The sequence below is a fragment of the Megalobrama amblycephala genome, linkage group LG10 (genome assembly GCF_018812025.1).
Source record: "Megalobrama amblycephala isolate DHTTF-2021 linkage group LG10, ASM1881202v1, whole genome shotgun sequence".
Classification (NCBI taxonomy): domain Eukaryota; kingdom Metazoa; phylum Chordata; class Actinopteri; order Cypriniformes; family Xenocyprididae; genus Megalobrama; species Megalobrama amblycephala.
This window is the reverse complement of record NC_063053.1, coordinates 4,375,929-4,397,500: the sequence shown is the minus strand read 5'-3', so window position 1 is coordinate 4,397,500 and position 21,572 is coordinate 4,375,929. Positions and strand designations below refer to the sequence as shown.

The following is a 21,572-nucleotide window of genomic DNA, read 5'->3' as shown; positions in this document are numbered from 1 at the left end:
GTGTGCTTGCGAGTGTGTGTGTGTGTGTGTGTGTAGAGCTGATGTATTAATAAAGCTCACGCGTGGTGGCCGTGTGTCAGCTCGACTCTCTGCGTCCATCAGTTACCCACACTCGGGCAAACAGCGGCCCGTAAATATATGCAAAAACAGCCCTTTCACGCGCTGCTACCGATTTCCGCCTCTTTCACAAATAACATGGCGCTCCACTTTATCTCCCGCACGAGCCACATTTCCACATGATGAGAAAACAATTACGTTTACAGAAGCGGCACACCTTCAGAGCGACAACAACGGCGATGGGAGGCCAGAAAGAAAACAGAAAGGAGAAAAGTTTGCGCATTGATTTATGCACGTTTCGGCTGCGGCTCATGAATCTCGTATGATGCTCTGGAGAGCAGCACTCCACATAATGTTAGCCCATTTAAAGCAGCAGATTTGTGTAGTCTATCAAGGGCTTTCTCACACACTCGCGCTCAGTAGTGAGAAATTGGTTGTTATCGTAGATCACAGATACGGCTCAAACCTCTTATGAAAGATGAATTAATTTCACTAATGCTTTAATGCAGGTTTCTCATGAGGCGGGCAGGCTGGCGATAACCTCGGCTTCATCCCGTGATTTATGCCGTCTTTTAGTAGATGAAACCGCCCGGATTCGCCATCCATCTACCTCCCTAAAGGAATCCTATTAACAGCGACTCCGGGACAAGATGCACCGCTGTTTGGACCGATGTCCGGGACGCTTTTAGCTTCTGCTCGTGTGTTTTTGTGCTGTTAGAGTTTGAGGGATGTGTTATCACACGTCCAGACCCATGCAGGAATAGTCCGTTTGATGTTTGATGAAATTTATTATGGCTAGATCCAGATTACATAATCAGATTCCAAAAGATGGTTTTCGTAATTAGATTAATATTACATTTTAAAATACTCATAATCAGTTACTTTTTTATTTTATTACATGATTACATATTTTTATGTGTCATGTCTTCGTCATATCCAGTGTATTGATTCTGGAAATTTGGACAAAAAATATTTAAAATCTGGAAGACAGTGGCTGTGTGATGTTATTGCTGTTTTCATGTTTATTAATGTTTGTTCATGTAATGCAGGGATCCACAAACGTTTTTGTCAACTGAACCCCTTTGAGCTAAAATATTTACTTTAAGTCCCCTTGAGATTTTAAATTAATATTTCCATAATTTTCAAAACACTTTTTTATTTTATTTTATTTTATTTTATTTTATTTTATTTTATTTTATTTTATTTTATTTTATTTTATTTTATTTTATTTTATTTTATTTTATTTTATTTTTTCATTGTTTTGACTAAATTAATTGTTAACTTTTTATCAACTCACAAACCCCAGTTTGGGAAACCCTAATAATATTTTATTTTATTTTATTTTATTTTATTTTATTTTATTTATTTTTATTTATTTATTTATTTATTTATTTATTTATTTATTTATTCATTCATTCATTCATTCATTCATTCATTCATTCATTCATATTGTTATGACTAAATTAATTATTTATAATAAAACACCAGTTTTTTATTTTTGTATTTTGTTTTATTTTGTGTTTTTTTGTTTTATTTTATGTTTTATTGTTTTTTATTTTGTTTTGTAATCTAATTTAATATTATTTATTTAATTTTTTTCATTGTTATGACTAAATTATTAACTTTTCATCAACTAACAAACCCCATTTTGGAAAACTCTAATATTATTTTATTTTATTTTATTTTATTTTATTATGACTGAATTAATTAGCTTTTCATCAACTCACAAACCCCAGTTTAGAAAACCCTAATAATATTATATTTTATTTTATTTTATTTTATTTTATTTTATTTTATTTTATTTTATTTTATTTTATTTTATTTTTTTTTGCATAGTTAAGACTGAATTAATTATTAACTTTTCATCAACTCACAAACCCCAGTTTAGAAAACCCTAATAATATTTTTATTTTATTTTATTTTATTATGACTGAATTAATTAACTTTTCATCAACTCACAAACCCCAGTTTAGAAAACCCTAATAATATTTTATTTTATTATTTATTTTATTTTATTTTATTTTATTTTATTTTATTTTATTTTATTTTATTTTATTTTATTTTATTTTTTTTTTTATTTTATTTTATTTTATTTTATTTTATTTTATTTTATTTTATTTTATTTTATTTTACATAGTTAGGACTGTATTAATTATTAGCTTTTCATCAACTCACAAACCCCAGTTTTGGAAACCCTGACATAGTGGATTTTTTTAATGCACTACATGTTGTTAATATTGTTCCGAGTATGGGTTACCATACTTCACACGCCACTGTCACTTTCACTTTATATGTGAAAAATGAGTTAGGTCAAAAGTAATCGGAATAGTTTAAATATGTGACCTAAAATGTGTAATAAACAGATTACGCTGCTAACTACAATATTCCTTATGTAATTTGTAGTCAACACACTACATCTTCAAAATAATCTACCCATCACTGTCTATGAGTCATTCGAGGAGTTTCAGATGGCGAACAGTAGTTTCACGTCAGATCTGTTACTATAACGCATGTTTTAACTGGACTGACCAATCAGCTTTCAGGAATCTGCTGCATAAGGCCGTTTTTCTAATGCGGAGCTTCAGTAAATAAAATCAGGACACGCTTCAGTTTCCCGAGCTGCTTCATCAATAAACTGTCAGTCTGTCAAACATCTCAATGACATCACTTACATTTCCTCGTTTGATTGACAGCCCAGTGGTTTTACCAGCAGCCAATCAGAAATAAAGCAGTCCTGAGCCGTTATATGTAGTGTGTGTTTGTACCCTTGACTAATCACTAAACTAAAGATCATTTTTACCTCCTCGTAGCTCGGTGACCCCATCTCCCCTTTAGGGCCCCATCTCGTGAGTTATGGCTTTAAGTGACAATATTAATTTAAAAGCTGAATAAGAGAGAAGCTGTCGAACAACGGTGGAGCTGATGGATTTTGTCACGTTGCTGCCTTCAGTCGATCACTCCTGCTGGTCCCTGTTATTAGTGTAAGAGAAGCTTTCTGATTCATAGAGTCTTTTGCAGGGTGTTTGATTTCAGAACCGTGACAGAAAGTACTTGTTAAACTCTTTTTGTAAGCTTTGTTTTTGCCTGTTCAGGGTCAACATATACAACATATACAGGTGCTGGTCATATAATTAGAATATAATCAAAAAGTTGATTTATTTCACTAATTCCATTCAAAAAGTGAAACTTGTATATTATATTCATTTATTACACACAGACTGATATATTTTGAATGTTTATTTATTTTAATTTTGATGATTATAACTGACAACTAAGGAAAATCCCAAATTCAGTATCTCAGAAAATTAGAATATTACTTAAGACCAATACAAAGAAAGGATTTTTAGAAATCCTGGCCAACTGAAAAATATGAACATGAAAAGTATGAACATGTACAGCACTCAATACTTAGTTGGGGCTCCTTTTGCCTGAATTACTGCAGCAATGCGGCGTGGCATGGAGTCGATCAGTCTGTGGCACTGCTCAGGTGTTATGAGAGCCCAGGTTGCTCTGATAGTGGCCTTCAGCTCTTCTGCATTGTTGGGTCTGGCATATCGCATGTTCCTCTTCACAATACCCCATAGATTTTCTATGGGGTTAAGGTCAGGCGAGTTTGCTGGCCAATTAAGAATAGGTCCTTAAACCAGGTACTGGTAGCTTTAGCACTGTGTGCAGGTGCCAAGTCCTGTTGGAAAATGAAATCTGCATCTCCATAAAGTTGGTCAGCAGCAGGAAGCATGAAATGCTCTAAAACTTCCTGGTATACGGCTGCGTTGACCTTGGACCTCAGAAAACACAGTGGACCAACACCAGCAGATGACATGGCACCCCAAACCATCACTGACTGTGGAAACTTTACACTGGACTTCAAGCAACGTGGATTGTGTGCCTCTCCTCTCTTCTTCCAGACTCTGGGACCCTGATTTCCAAAGGAAATGCAAAATTTACTTTCATCAGAGAACATAACTTTGGACCACTCAGCAGCAGTCCAGTCCTTTTTGTCTTTAGACGCTTCTGACGCTGTCTGTTGTTCAAGAGTGGCTTGACACAAGGAATGCGACAGTTGAAACCCATGTCTTGCATACGTCTGTGCGTAGTGGTTCTTGAAGCACTGACTCCAGCTGCAGTCCACTCTTTGTGAATCTCCCCCACATTTTTGAATGGGTTTTGTTTCACAATCCTCTCCAGGGTGCGGTTATCCCTATTTCTTGTACACTTTTTTTCTTGTTTCACTTCTTTTCCTTCCCTTCGCCTCTCTATTAATGTGCTTGGACACAGAGCTCTGTGAACAGCCAGCCTCTTTTGCAATGACCTTTTGTGTCTTGCCCTCCTTGTGCAAGGTGTCAATGGTCGTCTTTTGGACAACTGTCAAGTCAGCAGTCTTCCCCATGATTGTGTAGCCTACAGAACTAGACTGAGAGACCATTTAAAGGCCTTTGCAGGTGTTTTGAGTTAATTAGCTGATTAGAGTGTGGCACCAGGTGTCTTCAATATTGAACCTTTTCACAATATTCTAATTTTCTGAGATACTGAATTTGGGATTTTCCTTAGTTGTCAGTTATAATCATCAAAATGAAAAGAAATAAACATTTGAAATATATCAGTCTGTGTGTAATGAATGAATATAATATACAAGTTTCACTTTTTGAATGGAATTAGTGAAATAAATCAACTTTTTGATGATATTCTAATTATATGACCAGCACCTGTACAACCATTTGCACTGTCACTGGATTTAAAGTGAGCTCAGATCTCATTTAGGTCAACAAAGACAAAAGGTTTTAGTTTTTATTTTATTTTATTTTATTTTATTTTATTTTATTTTATTTTATTTTATTTTATTTTATTTTATTTTATTTTATTTTATTTTATTTTATTTTATTTTATTTCATTTTGTATTTTTTATTCTTTTTTTTATTTTATTTTTTATTTATTTTATATATTTTTTTAATTGTTTTTTTATCTATTTCATTGTACTATAATATTATTATATAATTATATTTTTTATTTCATTGGATTTTTTTTATTTATTATTATTTTATCAGATTTTTAACCTGAACTTATTTAAAATTTTTATTTTGGCTAATTGTATATCTTATCTTATCTTATCTTATCTTATAAATATAATATAATATAATATGATTTAATATGATTTTTATATATATATATATTTATAGATAGATAGATAGATAGATAGATAGATAGATAATTTTGAATATTATTATGCTATTGTAATATATTTCGGTTGTATTTTGTTTACTTTGACATTACATACAAGAGTGAGTCCAGTTAAACCTTAAATTAAAAAGTATTTCTTTTAATGCATGAATAATTTGAGCCACAAAAGTGATCGGCAGCACAAGTGAACCAGAGCTGACTCCTGAGCTGATCTCAGTTCAGTTTGGTTGGTTGATCTGTAAGCTTCCACATGCTGGTCATGAAATGAATGGTGTGAGTTTGTCAGTGTCCAGGATTTGAGCCGTTTTCACCCATAGTTCACTGCTTTGGTCCAGTGTGAAAGCACCATAGGAACATGTTGTCCTTCACCCGGCAGCTGCAGTGGATGATGTCTTATTTAATCTGAGCCGGATGATAGAACAGAGACAGATGGGGGGTTTCTGTGCTGGTCTTCATCAATCACCGCTCGTGTTTATTAGTTATTACTCAGGCTGCGTTTGTGTCTGTGCGGCTCTATGGGAGCGTGTGGCACGTGGACCCAGCTGCGGCTGTTATTTATGAGACGGTGCAGATCTCTCAAGCACAGTGGCAGAAAGGTCAGCGGATAAGAGCGTTCTGGAGAAGCGACCCGATCCGCCCGCACCGGCCCGTGACATGTCTGACTTTTGATAGAGGGTGAATCGCCCAATGGACGCCAGAGATGAGATTATGTGCTGCTCCCGTAGACCTCACGCTCCACGTTCACGTGGTTTGCTGTCTCTCGGGTGCGTTCGTACACTGGTCACAGTGACCCGCCGCTGGTGTCCGTTCATCACTGTCGCCTCCTGCACGCCGTGACCTTTCTAGTGTACATCGGCAGTGACCCGTCCATATTTTTGTCCATATTTAAAGGAATAGTTATTTATTTATTTATTTTTAATTCATTTTATTTGATCTAATTTAATCTTATTTTATTGGGTTATTGTTTTCAGATATTTTATTTTATTTTGTTTTATTTTATTTTATTTTATTAATTTTATTTTATTTGCCCTTATTTTATTTATTATTATTTTTATTTTATAAACTTTATTTTATTTATTTTTATGTATTTTTTATTTTATTATTTTATTTGACTTAATTAGCTCTTATTTTATTTTTTTCATTTTTATTTTATAATCTTATTTTATTTTATAATCTTATTTTATTTCATTTTATTATTTTATTTGACTTAATTAGCTCTTATTTTATTTGCAATTACTATTTGCCAATATTGTTTTTTTTGTCTTTATATTTTATTTTATTTTATTTTATTTTATTTTAAAATATAACTTATTTTCTTTGGTTATTGTTTTTCTGTCCATATTTAAAAGAATTGTTCATTTTATTATTTATTTATTTATTTTTTAACCTAATTTATGCATATATTGTGTTTTCTGTCCAAGCACTTGAATAATCACATGTGTGTATGTTTGTAGTGTATTTGTAGAGTGCTGTTATCTGACCCGCTGTAAGAAATGAAAATGATTTTCTCTTGAGAAAATGTCTGTTATTGACATCATACGCTCGGCCTCGCTGTAGCTTACAGATTAATTCAAGTATGCAAATGCAATTGAATTTGATACAGTTAATCTTGTCCTAATGCCGGCTGAAAGATGTGAGGAGCAATCAAATCTCTCTCAGGCCTTTAATTTGCATCAGAGTTTTTAAATAAAATTAGTCAATTTGTAATTATGTGACCCGGCCGGTAATTAGTTTATTCATCGCTGCAGTTAACTCCCCATTACACATCTCAGAGAGAGAGAGAGAGAGAGAGAGAGAGGGAGGAGGATATTTATTTATTTTTCTCTGCATTGGTAATAAGGACACTCGCAGCATCAATTTGTCTCTCATTTAATAAGGTTCAGAGTCATGTGAGTGAGATCAGCCTCCTGATTGGTCCATTTACTGCAGGATCTGCTGCAGATCTGCAGGACACATCAGAACAGAGCAGAGTTACTATATCTCAATCAACCTTTCATGAGAAATCAAAGATTTCTTGAACTTTTGATCTTGTGTTTGAATTCAGAACAGTGACCGAAAGTACTTGCTGAACTCTTTGTTTAATAGCTTTGGTTTTTCTCTTCCTGCAGTGCAAGTGGTCCAGAAAAGGCTTCATCAGAACCCGATGGGCCCTGGGTGACTGGTGAGTTCCTCCTTCACGTCCTAGTCCTCCTAAACCAGCTGAATCTGGTTTTACAGAGAGAGTGATGCTTATATCTGAGCCTGAAGGCTTCCCTTCTGACCATAAACTATTACTAACCCTTTAAAACACTGTATTCATAATTATATAATGTGATGACTGAGCCAAATGTGCATGTGCAAAGCCAAAACCAAGTGGTTTAAATGAGCGCTTCAACAAAACACACACACACACACACACAAAAAAAAAATGAAAATGTCAATATAAACACTTTGAAGAAATGTTTTTTTTTTAAATATAAATTTAAAATAAAATAAATAAAAAAATCAAAATAAAACACAAAATATGATAATTCAAATAAAATAAATCATTTAAAATAAAAGCAATAAAAATAAAACACTTTTTAATAATTTTTTTAAATAAATATAATAATTTAAAATAGAGAATTAAAATAAAGCACTTACTAAAATGTGTTTTTTAATGAATACAAATAATTTAAACAATTAAAAAAGACTAAAATTATTTTTTTATTTAAATAATTCAAATAAAATATAAAATAAAAGAAGTCAAAATAAAGCACTTACTAAGCATATAAAATCTTTTTTATTAAAATATAATAATTTACAATTGAAACAAATAAAGCAATTACTAAAAAGAATGATTTTTTTTTAATGAATTAAAATAATTTAAAATAAAAACACTAAAAATAAGTCAATAAAAATGATTTTTTTGGTATTTTTTAAATAAATTAAATTCAAATAAAATTAAATAAATAATTTAAAATAGAATCAGTCAAAACAAAACAGTTTAAATGTTTTATTAGTTCACCGATGTGACCATTACGTGACATTAGAAAACTGTGAACGTGAATGTGTTGTTAAATTATTGAAATATTCATTTTAAATCTCGCAGGGATTTCAAGTACATATTAGCTCAAAGGGGTCTGGATGACAAAAAAAAAGAAAAGAAACGTTTTGGAATCCCGTAAATACACTATAATTATTAAAACCATTAATTATTTAAAGCCATAGTTTTTTGTTCTGTTCAACTTTAAAGAGTTAATTCTGTATGAAAATGTGCAGTATGACTGCTTTCATAATTTATAATGCTTGAGGCTGCATAGAAAGTGTTGTTCAGATCTTCATCAGGCAGTGATGCTCAAAACGTTTACTGCTGTCTCTGGCTTGAGTTTGTTCGAAGCGCCTCATTAACACACCTCAGGTTACTGCAGGAGAACTGGACCTGTAAGAAGCCACCGTGAGTCACTTCAGATAAAACTTTCTGCTAAATGACTAACCGTTCTTCTATTCGGACCGATGTTTTTTTTTTTTTTTTTTCCTGCGAACTACAGCTGCAGGAGTTTCTACGGTCTGAACCGCAGGATTAGATTAAAGCTAATCACGTTAGCCAAGCAGTTCCATATGACAGATGACACAAAACATTACATGCAATTGAACCTGTGCGGAATGAATCAAAGGTTCCCTCCGCAGGGAATCGGACAGAGAGAGAGAGGCTAATTTAATAGAAGGATGACACGAGAACAAGAGCGCTCGAGGCTAGACCGAGGGCCTGAAGGAGGGATGACACGAGAAGAAGGTAATGAAAAGGTGACGGAGGTGTAACAGGCTTAGTCACGCTGGGATTGTATCACTTTTAAACGGGTTACTGCTCTCAGTGGCAGCTACTAACTCAGATGGCCTGCTCCAATTCATTAGCTGTTCATTTCAGTGGTTTCAGTGATTATTGAACTAAGGAACGGATAGACATGAACATGCTTCATTTACATGTTAATCAGTGAGCAGATTCAGGTTTGTGGGCACTTTCTGTGAAGCCTGTGTGTATAATACATTATGAAGGTATTCCTTTATGTCAATCTTTAATGAAAGATGTAATAAAAAATCTAATATTCTTTTGAAATAAAACAAAATAAATAAATAAAAACAACTAAATAACAATCAAAATTAAAATAACTGAAAATAAAAACAATCAAATAAATGCTTATTTAAAATGCTTACTAAAATATGATTTTAAAAGCAATCTAAATAAATTGCTTACTAAAAATTAGGGTGTGACGAGACGAGACTCGAGATTGAACGAGACAAGATTTTCACACACTATTTTTAATAAATCCTCAATGGCGAAATACATGACTAGAAAAAATATTCTGCAGGTGCATTTGAAATGTTTTAACTAATCATCTTGTAATGAATGTCATTTCATTTCTACTTTCTGAGTATGAATTATCATATGCAGTAAAAGACAACAATACTAAAGCACTGTAAAAGGTTTTGCCACAAACTCAACTGACTGACTTCTCTTCTGTATGATTTCAGTCTCTTCAGATCTTACTGTACATGATTTATGAGCTTCTACAACTTTTGACCTCCTAACTGAACTCCTTTCCACAAACTGATCATAGAAATACAAACAGTATGAATAAAAATGGTAACACTTTACAATAAGGTCTCATTTATTAACATTAATGTATTAACCAACATCAACTAACAATGAGCAATATATTTGCTACAGTATTTATTAATCTAACATGTTAATGTTAGTTAATAAAAATAGTCATTCATTGTTAGTTCATGATAGTTCACAGTGCATTAACTAATGTTAACAAATGAAACCTTATTGTTTGTGCTTAATAAGATTAAGAGAAAACTGTTATTCATTTTTATGGTAACACTTTACAATAAGTGCAACCATAATCGCACTCTCTCAATATTCAAAGTGCAAATAAGACCAATTTTTTCTTTGACACAGAGCTAAGAGATGGTTACAACTACACTGCCCAGCCTAAGATAGCTTTCATATTGAGAGATATTTCATTCATCAGGGAGCCGCTTTCAAAATGCGGGGTATTGCAATCGCGTTTGAATGTGCGCGTTTACTTTCACTTTCACGATCGTGCGTAACTCTGTGAATATGGAGCGGCGGCGACCGTTATCCAACTGAATTAAATGTTTTTTATTTCAATAGAAAGCAAAACGACAGTGGAGGCATAATGTAAACGTAGCGGTGGCATATTCTTTCCTAATCATCCTAACACTCTGTCATGGCAACATCACAAGACTACTTTTTGCCTCGATGAGAAATCTCGTCACATTTTAGTCACACCCCTAAAAATATAAAAAAAAATTTAATTAAAATAAAATAATGTATAATAAAAATGATCAAAATAAAACACAAAATAGAATAAAATAATGTAAAATAAAAAATCATATAAAGACAATAAAAAACCACTTACTAAATATAAAAATAATACATTAAATTTAATAAATTAAAGTAAAATAAATAATTCAAAATAAAATATGCAAAATAAAATGCTTAATAAAAAGTAGATATTTTAAATAAATTAAAATATAATAATTTAAAATAAAAACATTTAAAACATTTCCAAAAATTACAAAAATATTTTTTTAGAATAAAAATAAAAATAAATTATTGAAAAAAATAAAATAAAAATAAATGATTGAAAATAAAAACAAAATCAAAATAAAAGGCTTACTACAAATATGATTTTTTAAATTAAAATAAAATAATGTAATAAATAAAACAAAATAGAATAAAATGATTGAAAATTAAAACAATCAAAATTAAACACTAAAAAAATGAATCAAATTAATAAAAATAACTTAAAATAAAATAAAAGTAAAACAAATAATTGAAAATAAAAACAGTAAAAATAAAAATAAATAAATAAATACATAAACAAATAAAAACAATCAAAATAATACACTTACTAAAAATATTATTTTTTTAAAAGTAAAGCAAAATAAATTAAAATAAAATAAATAATAAAAAAAATTCACAAAACACTTACTAAAAAGTGCATACTACATGTCACGTCCATGTCATCTGTTAACCAACATCATGGAATTGTGAATGTGCTGTTAAAGGTTGCTCTACTGCTACAGGAACAGAGTTAATGACGTTTACTAAGTTTGTTGGTTGTGTTAAAGGTTTTCCCCCTCATTCCGTCTCTTTCTCTCTCCTCAGTGCCTTTGACCTGGTGAACATCCACCTGTTCCATGATGCGTCTAATTTGGTGGCGTGGGAAAAGAGTCCCTCGGTCTACTCAGGCACGCGGCAGAAAGCGCTCGGCTTTGTGCTGGACAGGTGAGGAACGTGCGCACGCTTGTGTGTGTGTGTGTGTCATTCTTCTGAAAGCTTGCAGTGAAACGTCCATCCACTTTGAATAAATGCATGAAAACACTCCGCATACGCTATCAAGCAATCGGACGTCTCATGAATTATGTGCCACTTTTATGTCTCAAAGATCATATTTTTCCACTCACGCCTTCGGTTTCTTATCCAATGAGAGGCAGGAGCGGCTCTAATGGACAGCCCAGCTGAAGTGCTTTAGGAACACAGGTTTTATTACGCCATCATTTACTGTGATTTACCACCATAATGAAGTTTAAAAAGGACCTTTCTTGTTGCTTACATTGAGGATTTTAACTGTATTTTAGCTCTTTTGTCACCTTGGGCTTGATTTATAGGGTCCTATGATTTCCTTGATATGGAAAACATGGATGGAATCAAGTCATAAAAACGGATTGTCATGGAATTTGGCAAAATTTTTAATGAAAGTAGGGCTGTAAATATAGACTGCTACTGCAAATGCCATTTTTGTTAAACTTTTAATAATTTTTTTAAAATAGTTTCACAATGTCAATTAATTAGACATACTTTTTGATTACTAAAATTTAATTTGAGCATTAAAATGGAATTCCGAAAAATGTAAATGGGAAAAAAAAGTGAATTTGGCAAAAAATAAAGTAGATTTATATTCATCTCATAAATACTTAATCCAAGCACTTGTTTTCCTCTGATAAAATAATATTCTCCAAGTCTCGTCTTCCCAGATATGTCTTGTATTAAATAGCCATTTTTGTTAAACTTTTTTTTTTTTTTTTTATGTTTTTTGTTAAGTTGTATTATCCGGAATTATATTCATAAAAGGTGTGATGGGTAATTTGAGCATTTTTGTTAAAATGGAAAAAAATAAAACTGATTAGTATTCTTCTCATAAATACTTTAATAAGTACTTTAATAAGTAAAAATAAAATCCTCTTGTGTTAAAGCTGGGATGTGTAATGATAGCAAAGTTTTCCTTGCGGTTATAAGAGGAGGAATCCCTCCACTCCGGGCGCCCTGAAAGTTGAACGTTGAGGTGTGTTTGGACACGGCCGCTGTGAACGTCTGAATTCAGATCCGGACCGCCGGCGCGAGGACGCCCCCTCGAGTGGGAAACACCTTCCCCCAAACCAGTGAATAATGCTAGGCTCTTTTCAGTGCCGCCACTAACCTTTTGGCAGCCACCAGTAAAGTCTATTCTCCTGTTGTGATCGGGGAGGACAATGTGGCTGAACAGCCTTTTGAATTGAGCCGCTACCTCCAACAGTGTCGCCATTCAGCGCTCGGTTGGGAACCGACTTTCAGGCCCATTGTCCGTGGCGCTGTAACTTCTACCCCAGAGAGAAAGTCGAACCTCCCCCTACACTCAAACTCTTCCAGTTTCTCTTTCCCTCATGCATTCATCTCGTTTTTAACCTTTTCCCCAGGTGGAGCTAATGATGCGGTTACGGCTCTGTATCTCTGTTTGCATTAACAGCTGAGCGCCGCTTATCTGTTGAGCGTTTCCAGAACAAAACTGAAGCGCTCTCTTCATTCTGTGTGGTCACTGTTTGATATGCAGAACTGTGCATGTGCAGCTGACAAAAATATGTTCTAAGAATGCATTACGTTATTTCTGAATGTTGTTTAAAAACGTCCAAATGTTTTAAAAATGTTTTTTCTGGGTTATTCAAACTTTATGGGCACATTCCATTTCATTTTTCAAATATGTGAATGTTACTTTTGAATATTCTCTGAACATTCCGAAACAAGTAGTAACATTTAAAAATGTTACATTTCAGAGAATATGTTCCAGATGTTACAATGTAAAATTTCAGAGAAAACGTTCCAGATGTTACAATGTCACATTTCAGAGAAAATGCTCCAGATGTTACAATGTTACATTTCAGAGAAAATGCTCTAGATGTTACGTTACATTTCAGAGAAAACATTCCGGATGTTACAATGTAAAATTTCAGAGAAAATGCTCCAGATGTTACGTTACATTTCAGAGAAAACATTCCGGATGTTACAATGTTACATCTGAGAGAAAACGTTCCAGATGTTACAATGTTACATTTCAGAGAAAACTCTCTAGATGTTACGTTACATTTCTGAGAAAACGTTCCGGATGTTACAATGTTACATTTCAGAGAAAATGCTCCAGATGTTACAATGTTAAATTTCAGAGAAAACGCTCCAGATGTTATAATGTTACATTTCAAAGAAAACACTCTAGGTGGTACAATGTTACATTTTAAAGAAAACATTCCAGATGTTATAATGTTACATTTTAGAGAAAACATTCCAGATGTTATAATGTTACATTACAGAGAAAACGTTCCAGATGTCACAAGGTTACATTTCAGAGAAAATGTTTTTGTGCTAACACATTGACAACATTATTAAAGACCAAATAACTTTGAACGAACGTTCTGTTATTGAAGATAACGTTGCCAGAACGTTCTGAGAATATTCCCTGTTAGCCGGGAAAGCATTCGGTTTCAAAAACATTTAATAATTGGAGCCAAACGGGCATGTGTTTGCGCTATAAAGGAGCATATTTGTCTGGTTTTGACGCAACACAGATCAGTTCCTGGTGTCTTTTGTGTGTTCAGATATGTTCCCATTTGCTCTTCCTTTCAGAAGATGTGCTCAGGTTCAGGGCACAGCGGTTTTACATCACAACTGTGAAATCTGGGCTAAAAGAGCCCCTTTGTGCCTGGCTTTTATTTTCACACAAATATAGTCCATTGTCAGGCCGCTGAAGTTAATTTGATCAACATTGGAGACATTTAACTTTTCTGTTCAGTCAAAAGGCTTGTTTCATGCTCATTTTTGGCCCATTGAAAAGCCGTGATTGGCAGAAAAATAATGTTGCCGTTAACAATTCAGGGCAATTAGTTTCCCAGGGGGAAGCGCCGGGCCGCTCTGGCCGCCACACAACTATTCTTTGTCACTTTATGGATGGTCATCAGTCAACTGTCAGGCCGACTCAAAGAGCCTCCCAGCTAAATGTTTCCCTTTTGGCTTTTCCCAGAACAACAGGCTGAAAGGGAAAGAGAGCGAGTGAGAGCTTGTGTGTGTGTGGAGAGAAAGAGAGAGAGAGAACCAAATGTGTCAATAAGTGGAAAGTTTTTAACAGGGAAATACAAAACAAAAAGTTCCCCATTTGTTTTTCCACCATGCTTGCTTTCTAGTGAAAAAGAAAGCAAGTGTTACAAACCGATATGACTTTTAAATTGCCAATATCGATATCTAGATATCTATCTTTACTCAGGATTACTGAAAATAAGTTATTCATTTATTTATTTACACTTTATTTATTTTAAATGTACTTTTTTTTTGCTAAACCTCAACAAAATAGTATAATAATTATAATAAATGTAATACTTTATATTAATAATTATTTATTCCATTCACAAATCTATTGGTAGATTTTGAGATTGACACTCCTGTTAATTGTTTTATCATCTAAGGAATAATGCAATTTACATTTACTTATTTTGCTGACGCTTTTATGGCACTTTAAATCATTTTTTAAAATATTTTTTTATTAAATGCAAGAAAAAAACACAAACTATTTACATGTATAATGAGACATTCAGATAAGTAACAACCAATTACATCAAATAATAGTAATGATTCTATATATAAATCAGTGTTGCATTTCCTTTGCATAGATTTAAACCCGTGACCTTTGCATCACTATGTTACAGTGATGATACTGTACAGTTAATATAGTTGAATATGTTTCTCTTGATGTAAACATAGTTTGAGTAGTCATATTGTATCTGTGGTCATGTGGTGTGATATAGATGCTGCGGTGTGTAAAGTTCACGAGCTGAGCTGAAGGATCCTGCAGATATAGATGCTGGACGGGGATGTGTGGCAGTGATTTGTGGTGTTTTTGTGTCTGTCGCTGGGCTGCTGATGTGTGTTAGTGTGCCGCTTGTGAATGGAGGTATTAGTGTCGATCAGCATTGACTTTGTTAGCTGCCTTCTCACCCTGGGAGGCCCAGAGGTCAAAGGTTAATCAGTCAGCCAGGCCCCTTCACACCCTACACTCATACACACAGCGCTCTACAGCCGCCAACACACTACGAGCACGACCCTCCACACACACACACACACACACACACACACACACACACACACACACACACACACACACACACACACACACACTCACATTCAGCCTCAGTATTATCTCGGTCTCACAGTTAAACGCTGTCTGAAGCCATAAACGCATTGATACACACCCAGAGCAGTGAGATTCATTTCCTAATGACCCTCCATTCATGTCATTCACAACGTTCACATGCATTTACGTCAGATCCTAGGTCCAAGTTATCTTTAGCTAAAACTAAAACCATAAACAAATGTTTATTGTAATATTTTTTATACATTTATATAAATAATAGAGGGTATGCATTGACGTCAGTTTCCCATTGGGACACGCCCACCTCAGCTGGACTGAGTGGCAAAACATCCTGCAACATGACTGGATTTAATAGGGGAAACTGTGAAAACTGGAGTAAACCAAATTATTATTTTCTTAAATTAAAGGCAGTTGGACTCGACATTGATCCTCACAACTCACCAAAGATCCAGCGGTCCGTGAACATTGACGTGGTTAGGAATCATGATTCAACGCCGGGGAAATATAAAGCAAAGCCTGTGACGCTTTATATGCTAGACAACCCTATAAACACAATATAGGTAGATTTAAATCCAGATGATCACTTATATCTTTGTTATATATCAACATATCACCCAAAACAAAACTTGTTAAAGCACTAAGGCATTATAGACAGAACATTATGAATTTCTGTAAAGCTGCTTGGAAATAATACATTTGATTTGACACTTGGTCGAACTCCAAGATGGGATAAATGTGACAAGGAGATCAATGGATATTCATGTTTTTTAATATATTTTGTAGAAACTTTTATCTGGATAAATGTAAGCTCCATCCATCCATCCATCCATCCATACTTAACAGAATATAAGATGGTAATATTTAATAGACAAGTCGTCAATACAATATATGACCGAGGGTATGATTTTTTCCCCCCGAAATTCAATATATCTGCCTGTTCTGACACAAAACGGTAACTGCAAATCCATGTTTCTCTTCCTGGAGTCCAGTTGTTTTGCAGTGATCAATGTTCTTGTCTTTCCTGTAGCTTTCAGCAGTCTGTATAAAGATAGCTCCAGTTCCTTGTTGAATCTGTTTATAGTCAGTCGCACAACTCTTTTCCATTTTAAATGCGTATTTTGTGTTTTTTTACTACATTCACGCCGAACACCAACGCTGTCAGTCAGTGGGTGTTACCGCAGTGACTCTGCCTACTGTGACATCATGTGCATACCCTCTATATAGATATTTAAATGAATGTTTATTTTTATTTATTTATTTTGTATTATTTATTTCTTATTTTATACAAGATAAGATATATTTTTTTATTTATTTGTTTTTATTTATAATATATGTATATATAAGGTATATTTTGTGCAAAATAGAGATTTTAAAAAGTTTGGGTTTTTTTTTTTTGTTAAAAAGTGATTTTCACATTTTTGATATCATTTCAGCATATCCCATAACCCCTCATTGACAACACACACATTCACACACACACCCACACACATACACCTGACAGCTCCGAGGGAATGTTGTGAACTGCAGCAGTCAGAGGGTGGTCACCTCTGAAGGTCAAAGGTCAGTCCTGAGGCCTCCGGTGGTCCATTGACCCGGCCGTCAGTGAGCACATTCCCCGGAATACCAACATTCTCCCTGGATTCTCCTCCAGTGTGGGACAATAGCTGCATTAGTGCCGTCCAGCTCTTTGTGAGCGTGACTGGTGTCTCCACAGCACCGCTCAATGAACCGCTTCACACACAGGTGTCTCCAGAAACCAGTCACATGCTTCTACCACCAAACTTTTGAACATAGTTTTCTGGACATAAAGTAACATGGCTTAGATATTAAACATTATTATTATAGACATTACTGCATTTTTTTTTTTTTTCACAACTCTTTCATGGTAACATTTTTTTTGTGTGTGTGTGTGATTTACAAAAGTAAAAAATGTACTTTAAATAATAATAATAATAATAATAATAATATTAATATTAATAATAATAAATAATAAATATTAAAAATATACATATCATTGCAGATGTACATATCATTTTATATATATATATATATATATATATATATATATATATATATATATATATATATATATATATATATATATATGTGTATTTCAAATAAAAATAAATTAAATATATATATATATATATATATATATATATATATATATATATATATATACTTTGTATTTTTAAAAAAATATAAACATTATATTCAATAATAAATGTCATAAAAATAAATACAAATATACAAATATACATTTCACTACAGAAACAAACTATATCATAAGTTTTTACAAAATTAATAATAATAGATGAGATGAATAATAAATAATAAATGTAATAAATAAATTAATAAATAATTATTTACATTATTGATTGGAATTATGGTTGCTAGGGTGTTGCTAGGGTGTTCTGGATGGTTGCTAGGTGGTTTCTTCCTGTCTGGTGTGTAAGGTTCCAGCACCCTCAAGTCTGATCTTAGTTTTTTGCCACATATAAAACTGTGATATTCATTTCCCAGTAGGTCCCATAAAATGTGGATATGGTAACTCTGTTGAGTATAGTGTGTTAGTTCTGTTACAGTGTGTCTGAATGTGTCACGGACCCCCCACCTGACGGCCCATTCACGGCCGCAGCGCTGTGTCTAATGTGTGACTCTGTGGGGCCCCCAGGGGCCGGGCTAAAAGTCAGGGCCTCGGCATGGCGGGTCAGCGTGAGAGCTTTAGGAAATGAGCGTGTAAACAGAGCGTTACCTTCTGACCCGCTGCTCATGACTTGGGTCTGAGGACAAAACCCGGCGGGCCATCGCATTAGACATGCCTATTACTGAGATAAAGCCGCCCGCAGACAGACAGAGAGAGACGGAAAACGCTTTACTAGAGCTCAAAATGCTCTCGTTTCAGACACACTTTATGCACATTGCTGTCTCTCGTTTCACACACAGGTGTCTCCAACAACCAGTCACATGCTTTTACCATGGTATTTTTGAACATTGTTTTCCAGACCTGAAGTAACATAGTTTAAATATGTACTACTGTAGTTTTTGGACTATGGAGTTTTATACACATTTACCCCTAATAAATAAATAAATAAATATATATATATATATATATATATAGTAATAATAAATATATCAATTAAAATTTATTTAGAATTATTTATACAAATTGTTTAATAAATATTAAATAGAAATAAATAATAATAAAAATATGAATTTCATTGCAAAGATGTATATTATCTTGTATATACATTTTACATGATTTAAAATATAATTTAAATAATAATAAATTAAATAAAAATAAATATAATTATTTAAATATGTATATTTATATGGAAGTATATAAATATTATTATAATACATATTAAATATAAATAATAAAAATATACAATTGACTACAGACAAAAAGTATCTTTTATATATTTTTTACAAAATTAAAAGTGTAATTTAAATTAATATTAATTAATTAAATAATAATTATAAATATTTCATTTTATATTTTTTTTAATTATATAAATATTATATTTAAAGGGGACATAACACACAAAGTTTATGACAATCTCATGTTAATCTTGAGTACCTATAGAGTAGTATTGCATCCTTCATATCTCCGAAGAGCCTTTAGTTTTATCATATTTATAAAAGACAGATATGCTGTACCACTTCTTTATGAAAACAGTCGAGCTCCTGGAGGCATGTCATGGGCGGAGCTAAAGAGTTGTGAGCAATCCATCATCGCATTATCCCTGGATAACTTTTGATTCATTATACGTTTGTGTTGTTTACATTATATACACTTACGCGCAGATTGCCAACAGAACACAGACATTTGATGCAGTTTTATATCACCTGTGGTTCCGACTCCTGACTGGGATCTTTTATTGCTGAGACTGCTCCATCTTTCAGTTTAAAATGATCTGCAAATCCAGCATTGAACTGGGCCTTAATTATAAAATTCATCATTATAAAACATTCATCACCGAAAAGCTGGGAACAAACAAACACATGTGCACAACTGTTGCTGCCCCAGAAAAACAAACTGCATCCACTGTTCCCTTAATGCCTGGTTCTTTGGGAAGCTGAACAAGGTTATCTTTCCCTCACAACCAAAAAGACACTGCTTTGGTGACATTGTTGATTTTGTGGTCTAAAAACAAAATGACAAATCTTTCTTGAGCCTCGAGTCCTGTGCAGCGCTGCCGATGACTTCAGTAACCCGAACAAAGCACATTGATAGGTGTGCTCTTGCTTTTGCTCTGGTTGATGTGTAGATCATACAGTAGAAATGAAAAGCCAGTCATCCTTCAGAATGGTGTACTACAGAAGTTAAAGGTGCCCTAGAATCAATTAGAATTTTTTTAATTTTTCAAAAATTGAATTTATCTTGGCATAGTTGAATAACAAGAGTTCAGTACATGGAAAGACATACGTTGAGTTTCAAACTCCATTGTTTCCTCCTCCTTATATAAATCTAATTTGTTTAAAAGACCTCCGGAAAACAGGCGAATCTAAACATAACACCGACTGTTACGTAACAGTCGGGATCATTAATATGTACGACCCCAATATTTGCATATGCCAGCTCATGTACAAGGCATTAGACAAGGGCAGCCAGTATTAACGTCTGGATCTGTGCACAGCTGAATCATCAGACTAGGTAAGCAAGCAAGAACAATAGCGAAAAATGGCAGATGGAGCAATAATAACTGACATGATCCATGATAACATGATATTTTTAGTGATATTTGTAAATTGTCTTTCTAAATGTTTCATTAGCATGTTGCTAATGTTCTGTTAAATGTGGTTAATGTTACCATCGTTTCTTACTGTATTCACGGAGACAAGAGCCGTCGCTATTTTCATTTTTAAACACTTGCAGTCTGTATAATTCATAAACACAACTTCATTCTTTATAAATCTCCCCAAAAGTGTAGCATTAGCCCGTTAGCCACAGAGCATATAGCCTCAAACTCATTCAGAATCAAATGTAAACATCCAAATAAATACTGTACTCACAGGAATCGATGCATGCATACAACATGAATGACAAACATCTTGTAAAGATCCATTTGAGGGTTATATTAGCTGTGTGAACTTTGTTTATGCACTTTATAACTGCACTTATAGTCGAGAGCTCGGGAGGGCAGGGAGCGAGAGATTTAAAGGGGCCGCAGCCTGAATCGGTGCATAGTTAATGATTCCCCAAAAATTAATAAAAAAAAAAACTATGGGGTATTTTGAGCTGAAACTTCACAGACACATTCAGGGGACACCTTAGACTCATATTACATCTTTTGAAAAGACGTTCTACGGCACCTTTAAAGGTCCCGTTCTTCGTGATCCCATGTTTCAAACTTTAGTTAGTGTGTAATGTTGTTGTTAGAGTATAAATAAAATCTGTAAAATTTTAAAGCTCAAAGTTCAATGCCAAGCGAGATATTTTATTTAACAGAAGTCGCCTACATCGAACGGCCAGTTTGGACTACATCCCTCTACTTCCTTCTTTAATGACGTCACTAAAACAGTTTTTTGACTAACCTCCGCCCACAGGAATACACAAGAGTTGCGTTTGTAGAGTGTGTTTGTCGCCATGTCGTCGAAACGCTGTTATTTTCATCCCGCAGTCCAATCACCGGGTCTGATTCCGGCTCAAATTGATAGGGTAAAATTAAAGACATGTTTACAATAACACTGAGCGCATGCATCTCCACGTTATGGTAAGAGGCGTGACTTTTCCGGGCAAGGAGCGCTAAGAGCTGCTGTCGAATCACAACACAGGAACCGCTGGCACAATCAGAACTCGTTACGTATTTCTGAAGGAGGGACTTCATAGAACAAGGAAGTCATCAGCCCGTTTTTATGACAGTGGAAACAGCGGTATACAGATAAGTAAAT

The 21,572-nt window shown here is 33.7% G+C and overlaps 1 protein-coding gene across 2 annotated transcripts in view; it reads left to right on the top strand.

Moving 5' to 3' along the window:
- Positions 1-21,572, top strand: part of LOC125276508 (inositol polyphosphate-5-phosphatase A) — a 182,039-nt gene that overhangs the window by 99,790 nt on the left and 60,677 nt on the right. For both annotated transcript variants that reach the window (XM_048204033.1, XM_048204034.1), the window contains 2 exons: positions 7,344-7,396; positions 11,396-11,515. In XM_048204033.1, the coding sequence (XP_048059990.1) occupies positions 7,344-7,396; positions 11,396-11,515 (173 nt within the window). The remainder of the gene's footprint in view (positions 1-7,343; positions 7,397-11,395; positions 11,516-21,572) is intronic.